At 35.1% G+C, this 18,343-nt stretch overlaps 2 protein-coding genes across 2 annotated transcripts in view; both read right to left on the bottom strand.

The window, feature by feature from the left end:
• Nucleotides 1-770: 770 nt before the first annotated feature.
• The window catches only part of LOC108479970 (uncharacterized), a 45,526-nt gene continuing 27,953 nt past the window's right edge, over nt 771-18,343 (bottom strand). The window contains exons 2-4 of the mRNA XM_053023459.1: nt 2,302-2,391; nt 1,048-1,115; nt 771-972 (exon numbers count right to left, since the gene is read on the bottom strand). Coding sequence (XP_052879419.1) covers nt 849-972; nt 1,048-1,115; nt 2,302-2,391 — 282 coding nt within the window. The 3' untranslated portion in view covers nt 771-848. The remainder of the gene's footprint in view (nt 973-1,047; nt 1,116-2,301; nt 2,392-18,343) is intronic.
• On the bottom strand, nt 3,347-4,061 carry LOC128285625 (uncharacterized). The gene has a single exon (XM_053023461.1). The coding sequence runs from the start codon at nt 3,895-3,897 to the stop codon at nt 3,454-3,456; it is 444 nt and encodes a 147-aa protein (XP_052879421.1). The 5' UTR covers nt 3,898-4,061; the 3' UTR covers nt 3,347-3,453.

Genomic DNA, 18,343 nt, shown 5'->3' with positions numbered 1-18,343 from the left:
TGGGCACAGAGAGTTACATGATCTGTCCAAACAGCCGTGTATCCCTGTAACACGGTCTGAACCCTTCCACACGACCGTGTCATCCTATTTCACAGTTTTTACCTCTTTTTTGCAAATTGGTTCATTTTAGTCCTTGAGTGAACCCTTGTATGTTAAAGCTTCTATAGGAGTGATTGAGATACTATTATTAATTGTTGAATGACTGGGAATGGTACAATACTGATTGGATATATATATATATATATATATATATATATATATATATATTAATCAGTAGTTATGCATGTTACTGTTTCTGCGAATTTGTATTGGTTACGATTATGTTTGTGGATTAGTGAAAACTGAATATGAGCATGAAACCACAATACTACGAACCCGATGAACATTTGGGTTTCCGACATTGATTTTGAAATTTCAGTTAATGAATTGCAACCTGTAATGTTTGAAGAAAAATTGTTAAAAGGGTAATCAACTTGGGCCTAAATTTAATCTAATTTTGGCAACAATAATATAATGTTCTCAACACTTACGTAAGGCCACTACTGGTTTCGGTAATGTTCGAGCAAAAGTGATATTTTTCTTTTGTTTTGAAAAATGTTTTTTTTTGTTTTTGTTTTGGGTCATCTTAGTAGTTAATGTGACATTCAGGATTCGGTTAAAATTTTTAAGTCGAATTTTGACGTATTACAATTTTGCATTAAATGTATTATTATAAATAAAGATAAATTAAGAAAAGAAAAACAGTGTAAAAATATGGTTAAAATGGTAGATTTATGGAACAAAATGATATCCAAATATTATTAAAATACTTAAACATGATTAGCTTGGAATTTGAAATCGGGTAGAGGTTAGGAAGAAGACAGAGAAGGCAGGATTTTGTTGAGGCAGCTGTTGTACTTGAATGGCCTTTCAAGTTTAACGATATGCCCTGAATTTTCTATGTATTCTACACTCGCTTTCTCCCCTAGTTGCCTGTCACCAATCACAATTAGAATCACAATCTCATTCCTCCTTTTAACAACAAACTAAATCAAAAATGCTACTTACTGTTGTAAGTAATGGGCATTCTCCACCTCAAAAATCTTGTCATTCTTTCCCCACAAAACATGTATCCTCTGCAACCAATTTCTATATATTATTTCACTTCTCACAAACCAACACTACATTAATACAGCAATTTGATTTAATATTTATATTTTAATTTAACGTATCTTGTCTCAAAATATACAAAAATAATTGAAAAGAATAGTGTTGGTTTAATTTTATTTATATTATTATAATAATATTAAAATTTATTAGTTAGAATTTTCAAAATATTAAAATTTATTAAATTATTTCTAAAACTAAAAATTTTAAAAATAAAATGAATATTCAGTCTAAAATCTTTATTCTTATGAGTCATCAAACTTTAGATAACAAATCAAAATATCTAAAATATTTGTGTTAATTTCAGTGAAATTAAGTAATAATATGTTCTTTGCCTCATATTCCCATGCATTATGACTTAAAACCAAGTAATCAATCTAATATTCAAATATGTATACATAAATCCGTAAAAATAGATCGAATGATATTGAATATTTAATTTTATTATTATACATTTAATGATTATATATATATATATATATATATATAGTTATGATAGATATAAATTTTCGAACCCATGACATGATTTGATAATTAAAGGTGTTCATTATCTCATGTGTGATCTGAGTTTGAATCGCATTAATTGTTCGGTTTTATCCAATTATTGTAATTTACAAAAAATATATAAATTTTCTTAAATCATAATTATAATATTGATCACTCTATTATGCCCAATTTTATAATTTAATATGTATACTTTTATTTGATCTAATTTAGTCTCTTTATTATTATAACTTCATTAGTGTTTTTTAGGGTAAAGTAGTTTTTTAAATATCACATTAATATTTTAATTAATTAATAATATTATAAAAATATATTAAAAATTAAAGTGTAAATTCATTTTCTTATAATATCAAATCAAAAGAAAAGAGAGAAGCAAAGGTGTCAACAAAAGAAGAATCTTATAGCTTTTATTTTATATATAATTATATAAATTTATTGTGGACATGTCAATCCATAGTAAAATTACTTTTGATGTAAAATTAAACCACAAATTAAGGAGAATCACATGAATAGGGTTTGAATATAAAATTAATATATATATAATTATAAATGTAATTTTTCAGATTATGCTAGCAATTTATTTCTAAAAGAGTTTGATTATTTAACATAATCTTCCAGTAATTAACCAAAACCTTTATGAGAGCGACGTACCTGATGATAACTTGGGACTGTAAATTCCTCGTCACTTATAACCAAAGCCTTTAAGAGCTCCACTTTTTCCCTTCTGTATTTACATATTCCCTGTAATCATTTTGAATCATTTATTATTTATAATTAAAAGTCAGTGATAAAAAATATTTGATGCCCATCTCATCAATTAATAATAAAATAACACAACATCACTTATGTAGATAAATTATCTTATGGACCTTTCCCACCACATTATTCATGGTCTCTTTCCAATTATTTAATGATATTTAAACAATTTTTTTCATGTCATTAACACATCATTTTGGTAATATTTTTACTTTAAATCCTAACTCTAAACCCTAAATATTTAACCTTGAAGCCAAATCCCGAATCCTACACTTGAACTCAAACTTGAACCATGAACCCCGAATCCTAACTTCGAACCTGAATCTGAATCTTGAACCCTGAACCACAAACCTCTAAAGTGTTTAGGATTTAGTATTTGGGGCTCGGGTTCAAGTTTAAGATTCAAGGTTCAGGGCTCAAGGTTTAAGATTTGAGGTTCAATATTTTTCAAGGTTCAAGATTTGAGGTTAATGGTTAATGGTTCAGATTCAAGGTTTAAGATTCCGAGTAAAAAAAATCTAAATTATGTATTAATGACATGAAAAAATTTACTGGAATGTCATTAAATAATTGAAAAAAGACCATGGATGATGTGATGGAGAGAATCCATAAAATAATTTCTCCACTTATGTAAAAAAAACTGAAGGGTTTAGAAATAAATTTAAATATTTTTATTTTTAAGAAAATCAATTATATATCAAAATTTAAAAAAAACTAAAATTTGAATGAGAAACAAAATAATTATAATTATTCTTAAATAAAATTGGTAACATTTACTTTCTAAGTCCTTAAATATATATATTTTTATTTTATATTAATGATATGTTATCTTTAACAGTTTTCCTTTAAAATAATAATAATAAATTACTCGTTAGTCAAAACTGATTACCTCCAAAATTTCTTTGTAAATAAAATTGGGCAACTTTGGAAAACTATACGAAGCAAGTTGCATGAGGGTTTCGACGCCCTGGACTGAGTCAGGGAGCAAAAAATCTGGCCAGCTATTGAGCCCGAGACGGTGGAGTCGGGCTTTGCTGATGGACTCAGTCAAGGCCATAGGGAGCAGGTGACCACCATAGAGTGGACCAACTCAGGGTATATCTCAGCCATCTTGAAACCAACCATTCCTCCATAACTAAAACCGACCAGGGTACATTTTTGGACACCCAGTTTCTTCAACCCTTTGGCTATGCACTCAGCTTGGAGCTGCACCGACCTCTCACTCTTGTCGGTGATGGAATCGCCGAAGAAGACGAAATCGGGGACGTAAACGGAGTAGTGGTTGGCCAAAGCTAACGCCTGAAACCGCCATGTTAGGATACCGTCAAAGGCAAAGCCATGTAGGAAGACTACGGCTGGCTTTGTGGTGGTCTGTGTTGGGACCCAAATTTTGACTACCGTTCCTGGCTCGATGTCTATCTTTCTAGGGCTTATCCCAGCTAGCTTCAACACCCCGTGCAGAAAAAACTTGTATATCTTCAACAAACTCATACTCTACTCTTTTTCTTTCTAAATTTGCTGCTCAACCCAAACCTTAACAAGTATCCAATTTTATAGCTTCAACGCCTTGGCATACAATTTTATGCGTTCCTTGAATCATCAAAATTCGATTTATTCCAAAAATTTAATAAAAAAAATTTGAAATTGATTTAAATAATTCGTATGGCGACTCATACATTACTTCAAGCTGGTTTTTGAATTTCGATAATTTTTCTTTTTAAATTATTTGTCTCATGTAAACATAAAATACCTATGAACTGCTATACATGTCATCATATCAACATTGTTAAAATTTTTATATTAAAATTTGGTCTCTATATTTCTATAATGTTATTAATGAGTTTAATATTTTTATAATATTATTAATTAGTTCAAATAGTTAATATCCTTAACTTTGCAATTAAAATATTACGTAATTATATATAATTTGAAAGTAGATTTATAAATCTAAAAGTAAAAAAATTAAATTCTTGAAAATAAAAGTAGGAAGAATAAATTCGTAATGTACGAAGTGTAGAGATTTAGAATCATATTTGCTTGAACCGAACTAAATCGATCGGGGTATAGGTTCGGAGGAGGTATTAGACTAATTGACCTGCAAACTATTATGAATTGATTGAACCAAGCTAAAAAGATCAATTAAATTATTTTTAATGTTTTTCAATAATTTATTCAATCGAACCATACGAATTAGTGATTTAACCAGTTTAACCACTAGACTAGTTTTGAAAAAATTACTTAAATTTTATTTTATAATTTAATATAAATAATTAATTAAGCGAAACGTAGGATATTAAAATAAACTTTCATTTCTAAAAGAGCCTATCTTTCTATAAAATACTTAAAATTATTCATAATATTATTTTATTAACTCTTAAATATAAAAATAAATATACTTCAGTACTTAAACTCATATAATTCTGTATTAATAATAATATCAATTTCATCTAAAGTAAAATTCAATTAGCCAAAAAAAGCGATAGTAGAAATAATTCTGGATATTAATGTTTTGTTGCCACAACGACAAATTTGACAGTAAAGATTCTGACATCATAAATAAAATTTGAGCTGTCGATCATATCCTCTCTTTTTTTAAATATTTATTATTTTATAATTTCCTTTTAGATTGAATCAAGTACGACCTTCTATTATTATGTTGACGTTTAATTTTGTCCATACTTACTATTGTGAATTAATTAGGAGTTTAGTATACGATTTCTGAAATTATTTATAGAAATAGATCGTTTCTAAAAATAATAATAGGTATAGACCGAAAATTTAAAAACGTGCTGACGTGGATATATTTTCAAGGGATAACTTAGGAAAACGATTCCACGTCAACACTTTTTCCTTGTGTTAGGCAAAAGCGCGCTGACGTGAACGTGCTTTTGGCTGTATAATCCCTGCTAGATTTGTTTTTCTTGAACTTATCAACGTTATTCAAGATCTAGATTTGTTCATTGTTCATCGTTGAATCGTCATTGGAAGCACTCTAACAACTTAAATCTTGCATGCCATTGATGCTATTCTTGCTCTGAACCTTTCTTTCCTTACATGATTTGGATCTAAAATTTTCTACGGAATTATTCTGAGAGAAGAAAAAGGGAATTGAAATTTGATTTCATTTTTAGTTTTTATCTGCCTAAACTTGTGTGAGCTAATATGCCTAATAAAATGAGTAGATTTTTGTGGTTTGGAACCTTGTGCGTATGGAATTAGGTTAAATTATAGTTTTAGTCCCTTTATTATGTCAAAATTTGAGATTTTAATATATATATTTTTTAATTGAGTTTGATATTATTAGTAAATCCCAGTTGATACCGTCGTTGTTTACTATTGCTTTTTTATAAAGTTATCTTAAGCATTTTATTAAAATATAATTTTATTATTGCTTAAAAATAATTAACTAAATTTTCAAATGCTTTTAGTTGTATGGCTGAATAAAAAAAAATCATGTGTCTTGTAATAACCAATTTACCTGGGCCCGAATTACAAACAAATAAAAGGCCTAAGTAAAATCAGATAAACAAAACCAAACAAATAGACAGTCCAACTACAAGTCCGTTTCAGGGCCTGAATACACTTGAATACACTATGGCCCAAAAAATAAAAAACCTAACCCAAAAATACGAAGCCCGATAAGCCCAAAACATTTAAAATTTTCAAAAACCCTAGGGTTTCTGTCCAGTCCTTGCACCGCGCCACTGCCCACATTCCTCCGCAGCACGCCCACTACCCTAGGTGGCCTTCCTTGGACCAAATTGATAAACCCATGTGTCCGTTGACTCCTCACAAACCTGCAAACAAGGAAAAAAAGAGGACAAAGCAGAAATGAGGTAAATAAACAGCGAAAGCAGTGCAAAAAGAAGTAAATATATTGTATTTTCGGCCATAAAAGTCCCAAACCAAATCAATGTAAGATTACGCACAGAAGATTAATCAAAAGAATTCAAAGTTAAGAGAAAATGTGATCTTTTAATTTCTTTTTGTATAAAACGCAAAAATAAAAAAGAGGGGTTTAAAAACCTACTTGTTTTCTCCGTATTTCGTTGCCATCAGAGCCCCTCTCCGTTTGCGAAAGCCATGGGACACCTCCGAGGTCTCAATTAAGGCTTCGTTTAAGAGGAATTTGAGGGGTCAAAGGGCAAAAGAGGAGGCGATGGGTGAAATTTTCTTTTCTTTTTTTTTTTTAATATTTTTCCCTCTAGATTCAAAATCTAGAGTGAAAAAGATGAAAATAGACCCTTTTTTTAGAACTACGGCCACCGGAGGCGACGGTTGTCGTCGTCGATAACCGATGGCCACGGCAGATTGACGGCAGAGGTTAGGGCCTGAGAAGAAAGGACGAGAGAAGCCCTGAGAGAATTTTCAAAAAAAATAAACAACGAGGGGAGTTGTCTATTTTTTTCTGATTCTTTTACTTATATGTGGGCCTATATGGCGCCATTTTGGACCCAAGTTTCTGTGGCCAAAACGACGCCGTTTTGCATCATCCCGAAATCCGACCCGTTTCAAAGTTGGGATCCGCGTTTTTCTTCTTCTGGGGGATATTTGCACGAATAATCCTTCCGCTTTGTCTCCTATTCTCGATTTAGTCCTGCTTTCTTTTTTTAATTTTACCTTGCAATTTCGGTTTCTTTTCATTTTGGTCCTTTAGGAAACGGTGCATTTTAAAGACTGGGGATATTTTCCCATTTAGCCCTCATTCTTTTACGCGCGTTTAATTTTATTCCCTATTTCGGTTTTATTATTTAATTTATTACGATTTATACTCTAATTTTGTTTAAACTTCAATTTAATCCTTTTATGGTTATTCATTCATTTTACTATTATTTAAGACTTCAAATTTCATTTTAATTCGGTTTACCCTTTTTTAATTTCGTTTAAGTTTCGATTAAGCCATTTTCGTTTTAATTATTTTATTATCTGTTACTTATTTACTTGTTTATTTATTTATTCCTTTTATTTTATTTGTTTGCTTGTTCTTTTACTTATATATTGTGTTTTGTTCATTCATTTATTTATATATATATATATATACACATACATATTTATTTAAATCCTCGTATATATTTATTTATTAAGTTTTTTTCTTTCTTTTAACTTTTCTTTTCTTTATTTATTTTATTTATGCTTCCATTATTATTCTGCTTTATTATCATTACTATTATTACTATCACGATTATCTTTTTATTATTTTAATAATATGTATATTTTTATTATCATTAGTTTTTATGCTTTATTCGTTCATTATAAGTTCATGTTGCATCATTGTTATTAAACACTAGTTCATGTTTTAAGCCATACTCAAACAAATTTTACTACATATCATTTTAAGCATTATATTAATTTTTACCCGAATTCGTAAAAAATTGAAAATTTAAAAAATAGGGCAATGTTCGGTGTCGAAACCATCCCTCGATTTAAAAAAAAATTAATATTTTAAATTTGACGAAAATACGAGGGGGATCGACTTTTTGGAAAATAGAAATATGGAGTCGCCACCGATCTTTTTGTTTTGGGTTTGATCGGATCACCTAAAAATTTGGTTATTTTAATAAAAGATTTGCGATTTACTAAAACAATGACTTTGGTCTACGAAAATTTTAGAAAAATGGGCTCGGGAGTCGGTTACGCATGAGGAAGGATTAGCACCCTCACTACGCCAAAAATTGGTACCAAATCAATTAAATACTGTCCTTATGTCTAAAAAAATGTTTTTCGGAATGTGGCTCTTTTTAATAAAAGTTGAATAACCCGAGTTGATTGTCAAAAATCTTTTTGTTTCGACATCCGAAAATTTATAATTTGAAATTAACAAGAGGATGCTCAACTATTTGGTCCAATGAAAAACTGAAACCCAGCACAGTAGGGCACGATCCCTCGAATTTCCAAACATCGAACATTGCCTCACCTTAGAGAATATAAGTGAAATACCGAAGAAATGCTCGATTATTTTGGAGAAATGGAAAAGCGCAACCCAACACGATAGGGCTCGATTCTCAAATCGCCAAACATCGAACATTACCTTCATTTTGAAGGATTTTAGAAAATGTGAGTGAAAACCTAAAGGAATATTCGATTGTTTTGAACAAACGAGAAATCACAACCCAGCACGATAGGGCATGATTCCCGAATTGTCAAACACCGAGTATTGCCTTCGTTTTAAAGGATTTTGAGAAGACACGAGTGAAACTTTGAAGGGATATTCGATTATTTTGAGCAAACGCGAAATTGCAACCCAACACGTTAGGGCACGATTCCGCGAATTGCCAAATATCGGATCTCGTCTTCGTTTTAAAGAATTTCTCAAAAAATTATGAAACTAGTTTAAAACGCATCGATTCGATTTGAAATAAGACGACATTGATCACGAAATTTGGGTTTTATAAAACCACATTTCAAAAATCAAGTGGAAAACATTAAATGGGGTAATATGTGTATGCATAAAAATACGACAATGAAAAAAATGAAGGTAATACAATCAACTACAAGAATTTAAATGAATAAGCATAACTAGTTTGGAAATATAACTCAATTTCAACCATGCATGAAGAATAATTAACAAGGCCATATGAAACAATGAATAAATAAAATGCAACGGCAGTATATATGGCATAATAAAATTATTAGAGGCGCAAAATAAAATGCAAATCAAAGAAGCAACATGGGATAAAACTATTTCACAATAATGACGAATAAATGGACGTATAAAATATAAGTTGACCAACTACATGATGATTTAAATAATGTAATATAAAAGAATGAGAACGAAGATATATGACAAGACTTAATACACAAAATAGATTTATAAAACATATGTACATGCAAGTTTGTTATAAAAGGAACATAAGATTAATAATGAGATATATATATTTTAATATAGTCTAAAAAAAAATACATATCCTTATATCAAAACGTTTAAAATAATAGACTACACAAACACCTAAGCAATATAATATATAGATCTACTCAAAGATAATAATTTTATAATTACAAAAAAATGAAGTTTCCAAAATTACTTCATATATGTATATTGAAAATACTTGATAAATCACAAAGCAAAAAGGATTTTAAAAATAGAAAAATCCATTAAAGTAGTGAATGTATTAATATATATATATATATACATAAATTTAAAAGTAATTACATGTAAATTTGTATAGAAAATGATAATACGTATAGGTTAAAAATGTATGTAAGTCAAATATATATTATAGGTAAGTATAAAAATAATTTATATAGAACATATATACAAAACATATTATCATAGCAAAAATACACATTAAAATACATGGGTCTAATAATATATAGACCAAATATAAATAACGATAAAAATATATATAGTAATAATTTAAAATATGTTATGTAAGATTATATAATAAAAGACGAGAATAAATTTAAAAGACTATATGCGTAAAATAATATAGAATTAATAAGATGCATAGAATAAAATAATTTTACTATAAGGTATGTATACATATGTATAATAGCGTAAAATAAAATAAAACATTACAATAGTGGTTTTAAAATGAAATAAAATTATTAAAATAATTTACAAAATAAAAAAAAGGGACAAATTATAAAGGGAATGAACTATTTAGATAAAAGGGGGATCTAATCAAAATACAATTACAATGAATGGGCTAATTTATAAATAAAGTAATCAAAAAAGGGACCAAAGTGCGAAACGCACAAATGCGTAGGAGCCCAGAATGGAATTAATCCATGCCCTAAAACGCTGCACACAAGCGCGGACTCGATTGCGAAATAGAGCAAATTATAGGAAGAAATTAAAAAGCAAAAAGAAGCGCAGATGGGCTGGTTTAAACGCGGGGCAAAAGGGAAGGACTTAAGAGGCAAATTTCCCATTCATGGGAAGCATGCGGATCCTCCCTGGGTCAGGTCACACGAGTGCGGGTCATGCCAGATGGGTCCATACGGCGTCGTTTCAAAGGCTATTGAACTTAGCCTGAAACGGCGTCACTCCATGCATTCAACTAGAAGGGAAAATCGGCCCAAACATCAGAGTATTTTAGCAAAGCAGACAGGGAAAGTCGAAACCCTAAGTACTTGCCCTCATTCAGCCGCCGTTCGACCTTTAATCCACCACGAAGATTGATGGATAAAAGCCTGCGGTGGAGCCTTCTTTCTACTGGACTCCACAGTTTAATGACTTTAGCCACAAAGCCCTCTCTCCGCCTTCGATATCGACGAAGGGGATGGAGGTCTCCAAGGCGCACTCACGAAGGTAAAGCTTCTGTCTCTTTTCTCTTTGATTTTTCTTTGTTCAAGAAAATAGGGGGAAACGAAAAAAGAAAAAAGGAACTCGGAATCTGAATCTCACCTTTTAATTTCTTTTGTGTTTAGTATTTCAAATGTATTGATTGTGTGTCTTTTTTACAACTGGTGAAATCCCCTGGCTTTATAGCCGAATCGGGGTAAAAATGATAAAAAATAAATCGAAAAATACAATATTCTTTGTTGTTTTGTTTGTTTTGTTGTGCGTTTGTCCCATCTTTGCAGTCTGCAGGTGCATGCCGCTCGGAGTCTGGGGCTGATTGGGCGTGTGGCGTGGCTTCTAAAACATTAGGCGTCGAGGCACGGAGTGATGTCCGATTGTTGCTTGGCGAGGAAGGAGGAGTGACCTAGGGTTCTTGAAGTTGTTTCAGCTTTTGGGCTATTTTGGGCCTTGAAGCTTTGGACTGTTTTGTAAATGGGCTAGGGTATTAATTTTAGTGGACTGTTTGGGCTTGTAATAGGACACTAACTAAATGAATTTTATTTTATTCATTTATTTATTTGTAGATATTTTATATGTATATGTGTGATTGGGGTTTTAGCGGGCCCGGGCCAAAATTGGTCATTACAGTTACCCCACTTTGCTCATTGTTGTGTAACGAGAATAGAGCAAAGACTATAAAAGGACCAAATTTGCCCGGTCTGGCTAAGTCTCAAAGTCTTGATCCTCTTCTTCCCCAAAGGTACTCTGATGTCTTCAGGAGTGGCAAATTGGCTATCCTTAACTTGCTTCTTGAAAACTCAGGAACACCAAATCTGCTATCTTCGATCTGCTCTCCGCCAATACAGAGACGCCAAATCTGCTATCTTCGATCTGCTCTCTGCCAATACAGAGACACCAAATCTGCTATCTTCGATCTGCTCTCCGCCAATACAGAGACTCCAAATCTGCTATCTTTGATCTGCTCTCTGCCAATACAGAGACGCCAAATCTGCTATCTTCGATCTGCTCTCTGCCAATACAGAGACACCAAATCTGCTACCTTCGATCTGCTCTCTGCCAATACAGAGACGCCAAATCTGCTATATTCAATTTGCTCTCCGCCAATACAAAGACGCCAAATCTGCTATCTTCGATCTGCTCTCCGCCAATACAGAGACGTTGAATTTGCTATCTTCGATCTACTCTCCGCCAATACAGAGACGCCAAATCTGCTATCTTCGATCTGCTCTCTGCCAATACAGAGACGCAAAATCTGCAGGATTTACCAATGTCGCCATACTGCCTTCTAAAGATATGACGTGTAAAATGGGTTTCCTGTATTTGTGTATGTCAAATAACTAGGATGCTATGATCGAGATGAATCAAGTGTTCCTAACTAAATGAATGATTATGAATGTAGAAACATTATGAAAGTGATTTCTTTTTAAACGCTTAAGGCATCATTGCTCATAACCCGTCCGGATTCCATCATTGATGTACTATCACGTCTTCTTACTTAGCCGTTATCTCTGACAGAAAATTTGAAGAAATAGTCCTAATTTGGATTTCTCTTTTTCCAATATTTTCCAACTTTGAGCCTAGTTAGTCCTGACTAGTGGCCTTGTTTCGGGTCCTTGTACTATTTAGAGACTTTTTTAGAGTAATATGCATAATATCTTTTGTGTGAATATTACATGTTCGAAAATTTTGATTTCAATAAAAATGCTCGAAAGAGATTATCATAATGGACCAATGGAATTTTATTAAGCAAAATTTGATGTGAATACATAGGATAACGAATTTGGTGAGGTGTGAAAAATAAGGAAAAGATGCCCCAGATATCGTAGCACGAGTTTCACTATTCTAGTTTCTTAGGGGTTCCTTCGAACCAAATGTGTATTCAAGAGATCCTGTGCATTTTTTTGATGCTCCAAGGTGTAACGTTCTTCTGTCTTGTTGATTTTAGAAGTACAAGACTACCATAAGCCCCATATTCAAAATTTGAGCTGCCCGTTTTCGGGTTTTCAACTCAAAAACCCCTTTGGTTCCAAAGTGCCCTTTGCGGGTTTTCACCTTGGCTTCTCCTTCTTTTTTTTTTTTTAGATTTCAGAGCGCCCTTTGCGGGTTTTCACTCTGGCCTCTCTTTCTTCAGGTAAAATACTTCTTGACCGAATCTGAGTTTACAGGATTGGGCAAGTTTCTACCGTCCATCTCGGCTAGAATCAATGCTCCTCCAGAGAAAGCTTTCTTCACCACGTAAGGCCCTTCCCAATTAGGCATCCATTTCCCTCGAAATTCTTTCTGTATGGGAAGGATCTTTTTCAAAACCAAGTCTCCTTCGTGGAATTCTCTAGGGCGAACCTTTTTGTCATAAGCCCGCATCATTCGCTTTTGGTACATCTGACCATGACAGATAGCTCTTAACCTCTTTTCCTCAATTAGGTTCAATTGATCATATCGAGACTGGTTCCACTCGGCTTCTTCTAACTTTAACTCTGACAACACTCGAAGAGACGGGATCTCGACTTCGATTGGCAACACTGCTTCCATTCCGTAGACCAGGGAGAAAGGGGTTGCCCCGGTTGAAGTTCTGACTGATGTTCGATAAGCAAAGAGGGCAAATGGTAACTTCTCATGCCAGTCTCAGTAGGTTTCAGTCATCTTCCCCACAATCTTCTTAATGTTTTTATTGGCCGCTTCCACTGCCCCATTCATCTTCGGGCGATACGGCGATGAGTTGTGATGTCTGATCTTGAATTGACCGTAGACTTCTGCTATCGTACTATTGTTCAAGTTTAATGCATTGTCAGATATAATCCTCTCCGGCATTCCATATCGACATATAATCTCCTTTTTCAGAAACTTGCTCACTGCCGACTTGGTCACACTAGCATACGAAGCGGTTTCTACCCACTTGGTGAAGTAGTCGATAACCACGAAGATGAACCGATGCCCATTGGAAGCTTTCGGCAATATCGATCCAATCACATCCATGCCCCACATAAAGAATGGCCATGGAGAAACCATGACATGCAGTGGTGAAGGAGGCACATAAATTTTGTCTCCGTAGATTTGGCATTTATGACATCTCTTAGCATAATTGATACAGTCTCCTTCCATGGTGGACCAATAGTACCCGAATCTCATAATTTGCCTGGCCATTGTAAAGCCGTTAGCATGTGTCCCACAGACGCCTTCATGGACTTCTTCCAAGATTTTCTTAGCCTCTACAGCATCTATACATCTTAGTAACACTTGATCCTTTCTTCTTTTGTATAATATATCCCCATCTAAGACATAGTCGATGGCCAGTCTTCTTAGCGTTCTTTTGTCATTCTCGCTCGCCTGGTCCGGGTATGCACGATTCTTCACGTATTGCAATATATCGTGATACCAAGGCCTTTCATCTCTTTCTTCAACTTCTTCAATATTGTAACAGTGGGCTGAAATTTCATAAATGCTCATCTGGATGGGTTTGACATCTTCTTGTTTGTTTACCTTGATCATGGAGGCTAAGGTAGCCAAAGCATCAGCCATCTGATTTTCGTCTCGTGAAAGGTAGTGGAAGGTGATGTCATCAAACTCTTTAACCAATTCAAGGACCAGTTTTCGATAGTCAATCAACTTGGGGTCTCTGGTTTCCCATTCTCCCTTGAGTTGATAAATCACTAGCGCGGAATCCCCATACACCTCTAGCACTCTAATCTTGCGTTCTATGGCTGCGCGGATACCCATGATGCACGCTTCATATTCCGCCATATTGTTTGTATAATCAAAATCCAATTTACTAGTTAATGGATAATGATCTCCGTTTGGGGATACTAAGACGGCCCCGATTCCATTGCCCACAACATTTGATGCCCCATCGAAGTTCAATTTCCAAGGAAGTTCTTCCGGAGCACCTTCTTCAGCTGTAGCAATACACATTAGGTCTTCATTCGGAAAGTCGAAGTTCAGAGGCTCGTAGTCTTCCAAGGCTCTACTGGCCAGAAAATCTGCTATTGCACTTCCTTTTACTGTTTTATGGTTCACATAGACTATGTCGAATTCAGAAAGCAGAATCTGCCATCGGGCCATCCTTCCATTCAAGGCTGTTGACTCCATCATGTACTTTAAAGGGTCCAATTTTGATATGAGCCAAGTGGTGTGATACAACATATACTGCCTCAGCCTTCGGGTTGTCCAAATTAGGGCACAACACAACTTCTCTATCGGCGGGTACCTTGTCTCACATTCTGTGAACTTTTGACTAAGATAATAAATGGCTTTTTCTTTCCTTCCCGACTCGTCATGCTGACCCAATACGCACCCCATAAAATTCTCAAATACTGTTAAGTACAGTATCAACGGCTTATCGGGATTAGGTGGCATCAGCATTTGGGCGTTGGATAAGTACTGTTTGACCTTGTCGAAAGCCCTTTGGCATTCTTCATCTCATTCACCTGGGTTACGTTTCTTGAGGAGGCGAAAGACAGGGTCACATTTCTCGGTCAGTTGTAAAATGAACCGAGCAATGTAATTTAATCTTCCTAGAAAGCCTCGAACGTCTTTCTAAGTGCGCGGAGGGGATAGCTCTTGTATGGATTTAACTTTGTCTAGATCGATCTCAATCCCTTTCTTACTAACCACGAATCCGAGCAACTTTCCAGACTTAGCTCCGAAGGTACATTTGGCTGGATTGAGTTTTAGCTAGAACTTCCTCAACCTCAAGAATAATTTTCTCAAAACTTGTATGTGCTCCTTCTCTGTTCGGGACCTAGCTATCATGTCATCAACATAGACCTCGATTTCTTTATGCATCATATCGTGAAAAAGGGTTACCATGGCTCTTTGATAAGTTGCCCCCGTATTCTCCAGTCCAAACGGCATCACCTTGTAATAGAACGTGCCCCACATGGTTACAAACGTGGTTTTCTCCATATCTTCAGGATGCATCTTGATCTGGTTGTATCCCGAGAAACCATCCATGAACGAAAACAGTGAATGTCCCGCCGTATTGTCCACTAGGGTGTCGATATGAGGTAATGGGAAATTGTCTTTTGGGCAGGCTTTATTCAAATCTCTGTAGTCCATACACATTCGCACTTTTCCATCTTTCTTAAGGACAGTGACGATGTTGGCTACCCAATCTGAGTATTTTACCACCTTCAGAAATCCAGCGTCAAACTGCTTTCGGACCTCTTCCTTTATTTTTAGCAAGACATCGGGCCTCATTCTTCGGAGTTTTTGCTGAACTGGCTTACACTCTTCTTTTATAGGGAGTCGATGCACCACGATGTCAGTGTCCAACCCGGGCATATCTTGGTATGACCATGCGAAGACATCTTTGAATTCTTGAAGTAATCCAATGAGGTCTCACCTCATCTCCGTAGTGATACATGTTCCGATCTTCACCTCCTGTCCTTCTCCTAAACTCACAATTTCAATTAATTCTTTGTGAGGTGGGATTTGTTTCTCATATTGTTCTACCATCCTCAGCAAATCAGGAGATAGGTTACAGCCTTAGTCATCTTCAAAATCCTGAGAATCATCCATACACACATCTTGCTCGAAAGGAAATTCTGAGTCACTAGTAGTGTCACTCGTATCATTAATATCTGGGGACCTGTTATGAGGACGAAGGCAGATACAAAGAATCAAAAGAATTCGAAATGTTTATTTGCGTGATATGATTATGGATGACAAATGAAAGAGTATGTAAAAGAATGTTTCATGAATAAAAGAATTTGAAAGTAATCATTTGTATGGTTATAAATGAAATTGAAAGGACGAGATAACATCTGCTCAAAAATGATAATAACCGTGCATCTTATTGAAATATCATTTTTAAACATCAGCCTATTTCACAAAAGATTCTTATCACTCCTAGGCCTAGAGCAATAAGTGTGTTTTGGACATTACTCTGTATTCGTTCTAAAAACTACAAGGATCTCTTCCGCAGTCCAGTTGTCCAGAACACTTCCAAGTGTGTAAGGGCCAATGTCCGATAAACTTTCTCTTCCAGTCTCCTCTTCGTACATGACGTTGATGTCCCAACTTTCCAGGCTTTTTTTTATAGCTCCCATCATTGATGTGTGTCTTTCGGGATGAATGATTCCCCCGGACACAAATGTTTTCGATATATGGGGGAATATCATTGGTTCCCACTTGATTTTCTTCCCCGTTAATCTAGCTCTCCTTCTTTCCTGCTTCTTTTCTAGCTCCCTTCTCCTTTGTTTCGCGTCCGGCTTAAATCCTAAGCCGAAGCGGTCTCTCTTGTCTTTCAGCATTGGCGTTTCAGTTCTTCCTTGTAGATGTCTCCCAAGTTCTTTTCCGGGTAGGGCCCCTTTTCCAAATGTCAGCTGGAGGCTCATCCTCGTGGTTTTGGATAATTTCGGCACTGGAATTTTGCTTCCCTCGGCGATGAACGTCGCGTTAACAAATTCCAAAGATCGAAATAAGCATTCGATTGCTTCGTCATCTGTCTCCAAATAGGGTGCATTATTGCTCACAGTTGCAATAATATCTTCTTCAGCCTTAATCGTTATCAACCTTCCCTCCGACACCAACTTCAATTTTTAATGCAACGAGGAAGGCACTGCCCCAGCTGAATGTATCCAGGGCCTCCCCAATAAGCAATTATATGAGGGCTTGATGTCCATTACAAGGAAATCTACCTCATATGTGTTTGGCCCAATCTGAAGGGGTAGCTCGATTCTGCCCATCACCTTTCTTTCCGTACCATCGAATGCCTTCACGATGTTCTGGCACTCCTTCATGTGAGAGCTGTCTATAGGTAATCTGTTCAGTGTGGTCAATGGTAGGACGTTCAGGGCGGATCCATTGTCAATTAATACACCTGGTAGCGTATACCTTTTACAGCGTGTGGTGATATGCAGAGCTTTAGTCGACCCCATGCCCCCGGGTGGTATCTCATCATCATTAAAGAAGATATAGTTATCGGCACTGATGTTGTTAACCAAGCGGTCTAACTTGTTAACGGATATATCATTGGGAATATACGTTTCATTCAAGACCTTCATTAGCGCGCTTCAATGGACTTCCGAGCTCAGAAGCAAAGCCAGCACTGAAATGCGGGCTCGTTGTTTGCGTAGCTGTTCCACCACACTATATTCACTATGCTTTAGGAATTTTAAAAACTCCTTGGTCTCTTCTTCGTTAACTGGCTCACTAATAGGTTTGGTTGCTTTTCCTTTCACTTCCTCGACCATCTTAGCTTTTTCTTTTGTGGGTTGTGCCTCCTCATTCACCATATCGTAACTTATCCCACTACGTGTATAGGATCCTCTGTCCTGATCCCCTATTGAAGCGTCAATCGGGCTCTTCTTTCCCGGCGTGATCATACTGCAATCATAATTCTATGGGACCTTTTTGCTGTCTTTGTAAGGGAAGACTGCAGGTCTTTGGATTATGACCCTCGGTGGCATTTGTACTCCAGCTTTATTATTTTTGGGTCTCGAAATGATCACCACAGGATAGTTAGGTGTTCGGTTTTGTGCCGTCGATTCCCCCTCTGATGCGCATATATCTCCCACTACGGGGTTTTTGGCTTCTTCATAAAATTCCATTTCTTTATTGCTCATCATGTTTTGTATTAGGGCCTTGAACTCCACGCAATCTTGGATTTCATGCCCCACTTCGTCGTGAAACTCACAGTAGTTTCTCTCTTCTTCAGGTTCTTCCCTCGAATCCAACGTAATCAATCCTCTCTTG

This window comes from Gossypium arboreum, chromosome 12 (genome assembly GCF_025698485.1).
Source record: "Gossypium arboreum isolate Shixiya-1 chromosome 12, ASM2569848v2, whole genome shotgun sequence".
NCBI classification, from domain to species: Eukaryota; Viridiplantae; Streptophyta; class Magnoliopsida; order Malvales; family Malvaceae; genus Gossypium; species Gossypium arboreum.
The sequence above is the reverse complement of the archived record's forward strand: the minus strand, read 5'-3'. Positions and strand labels throughout refer to the sequence as shown.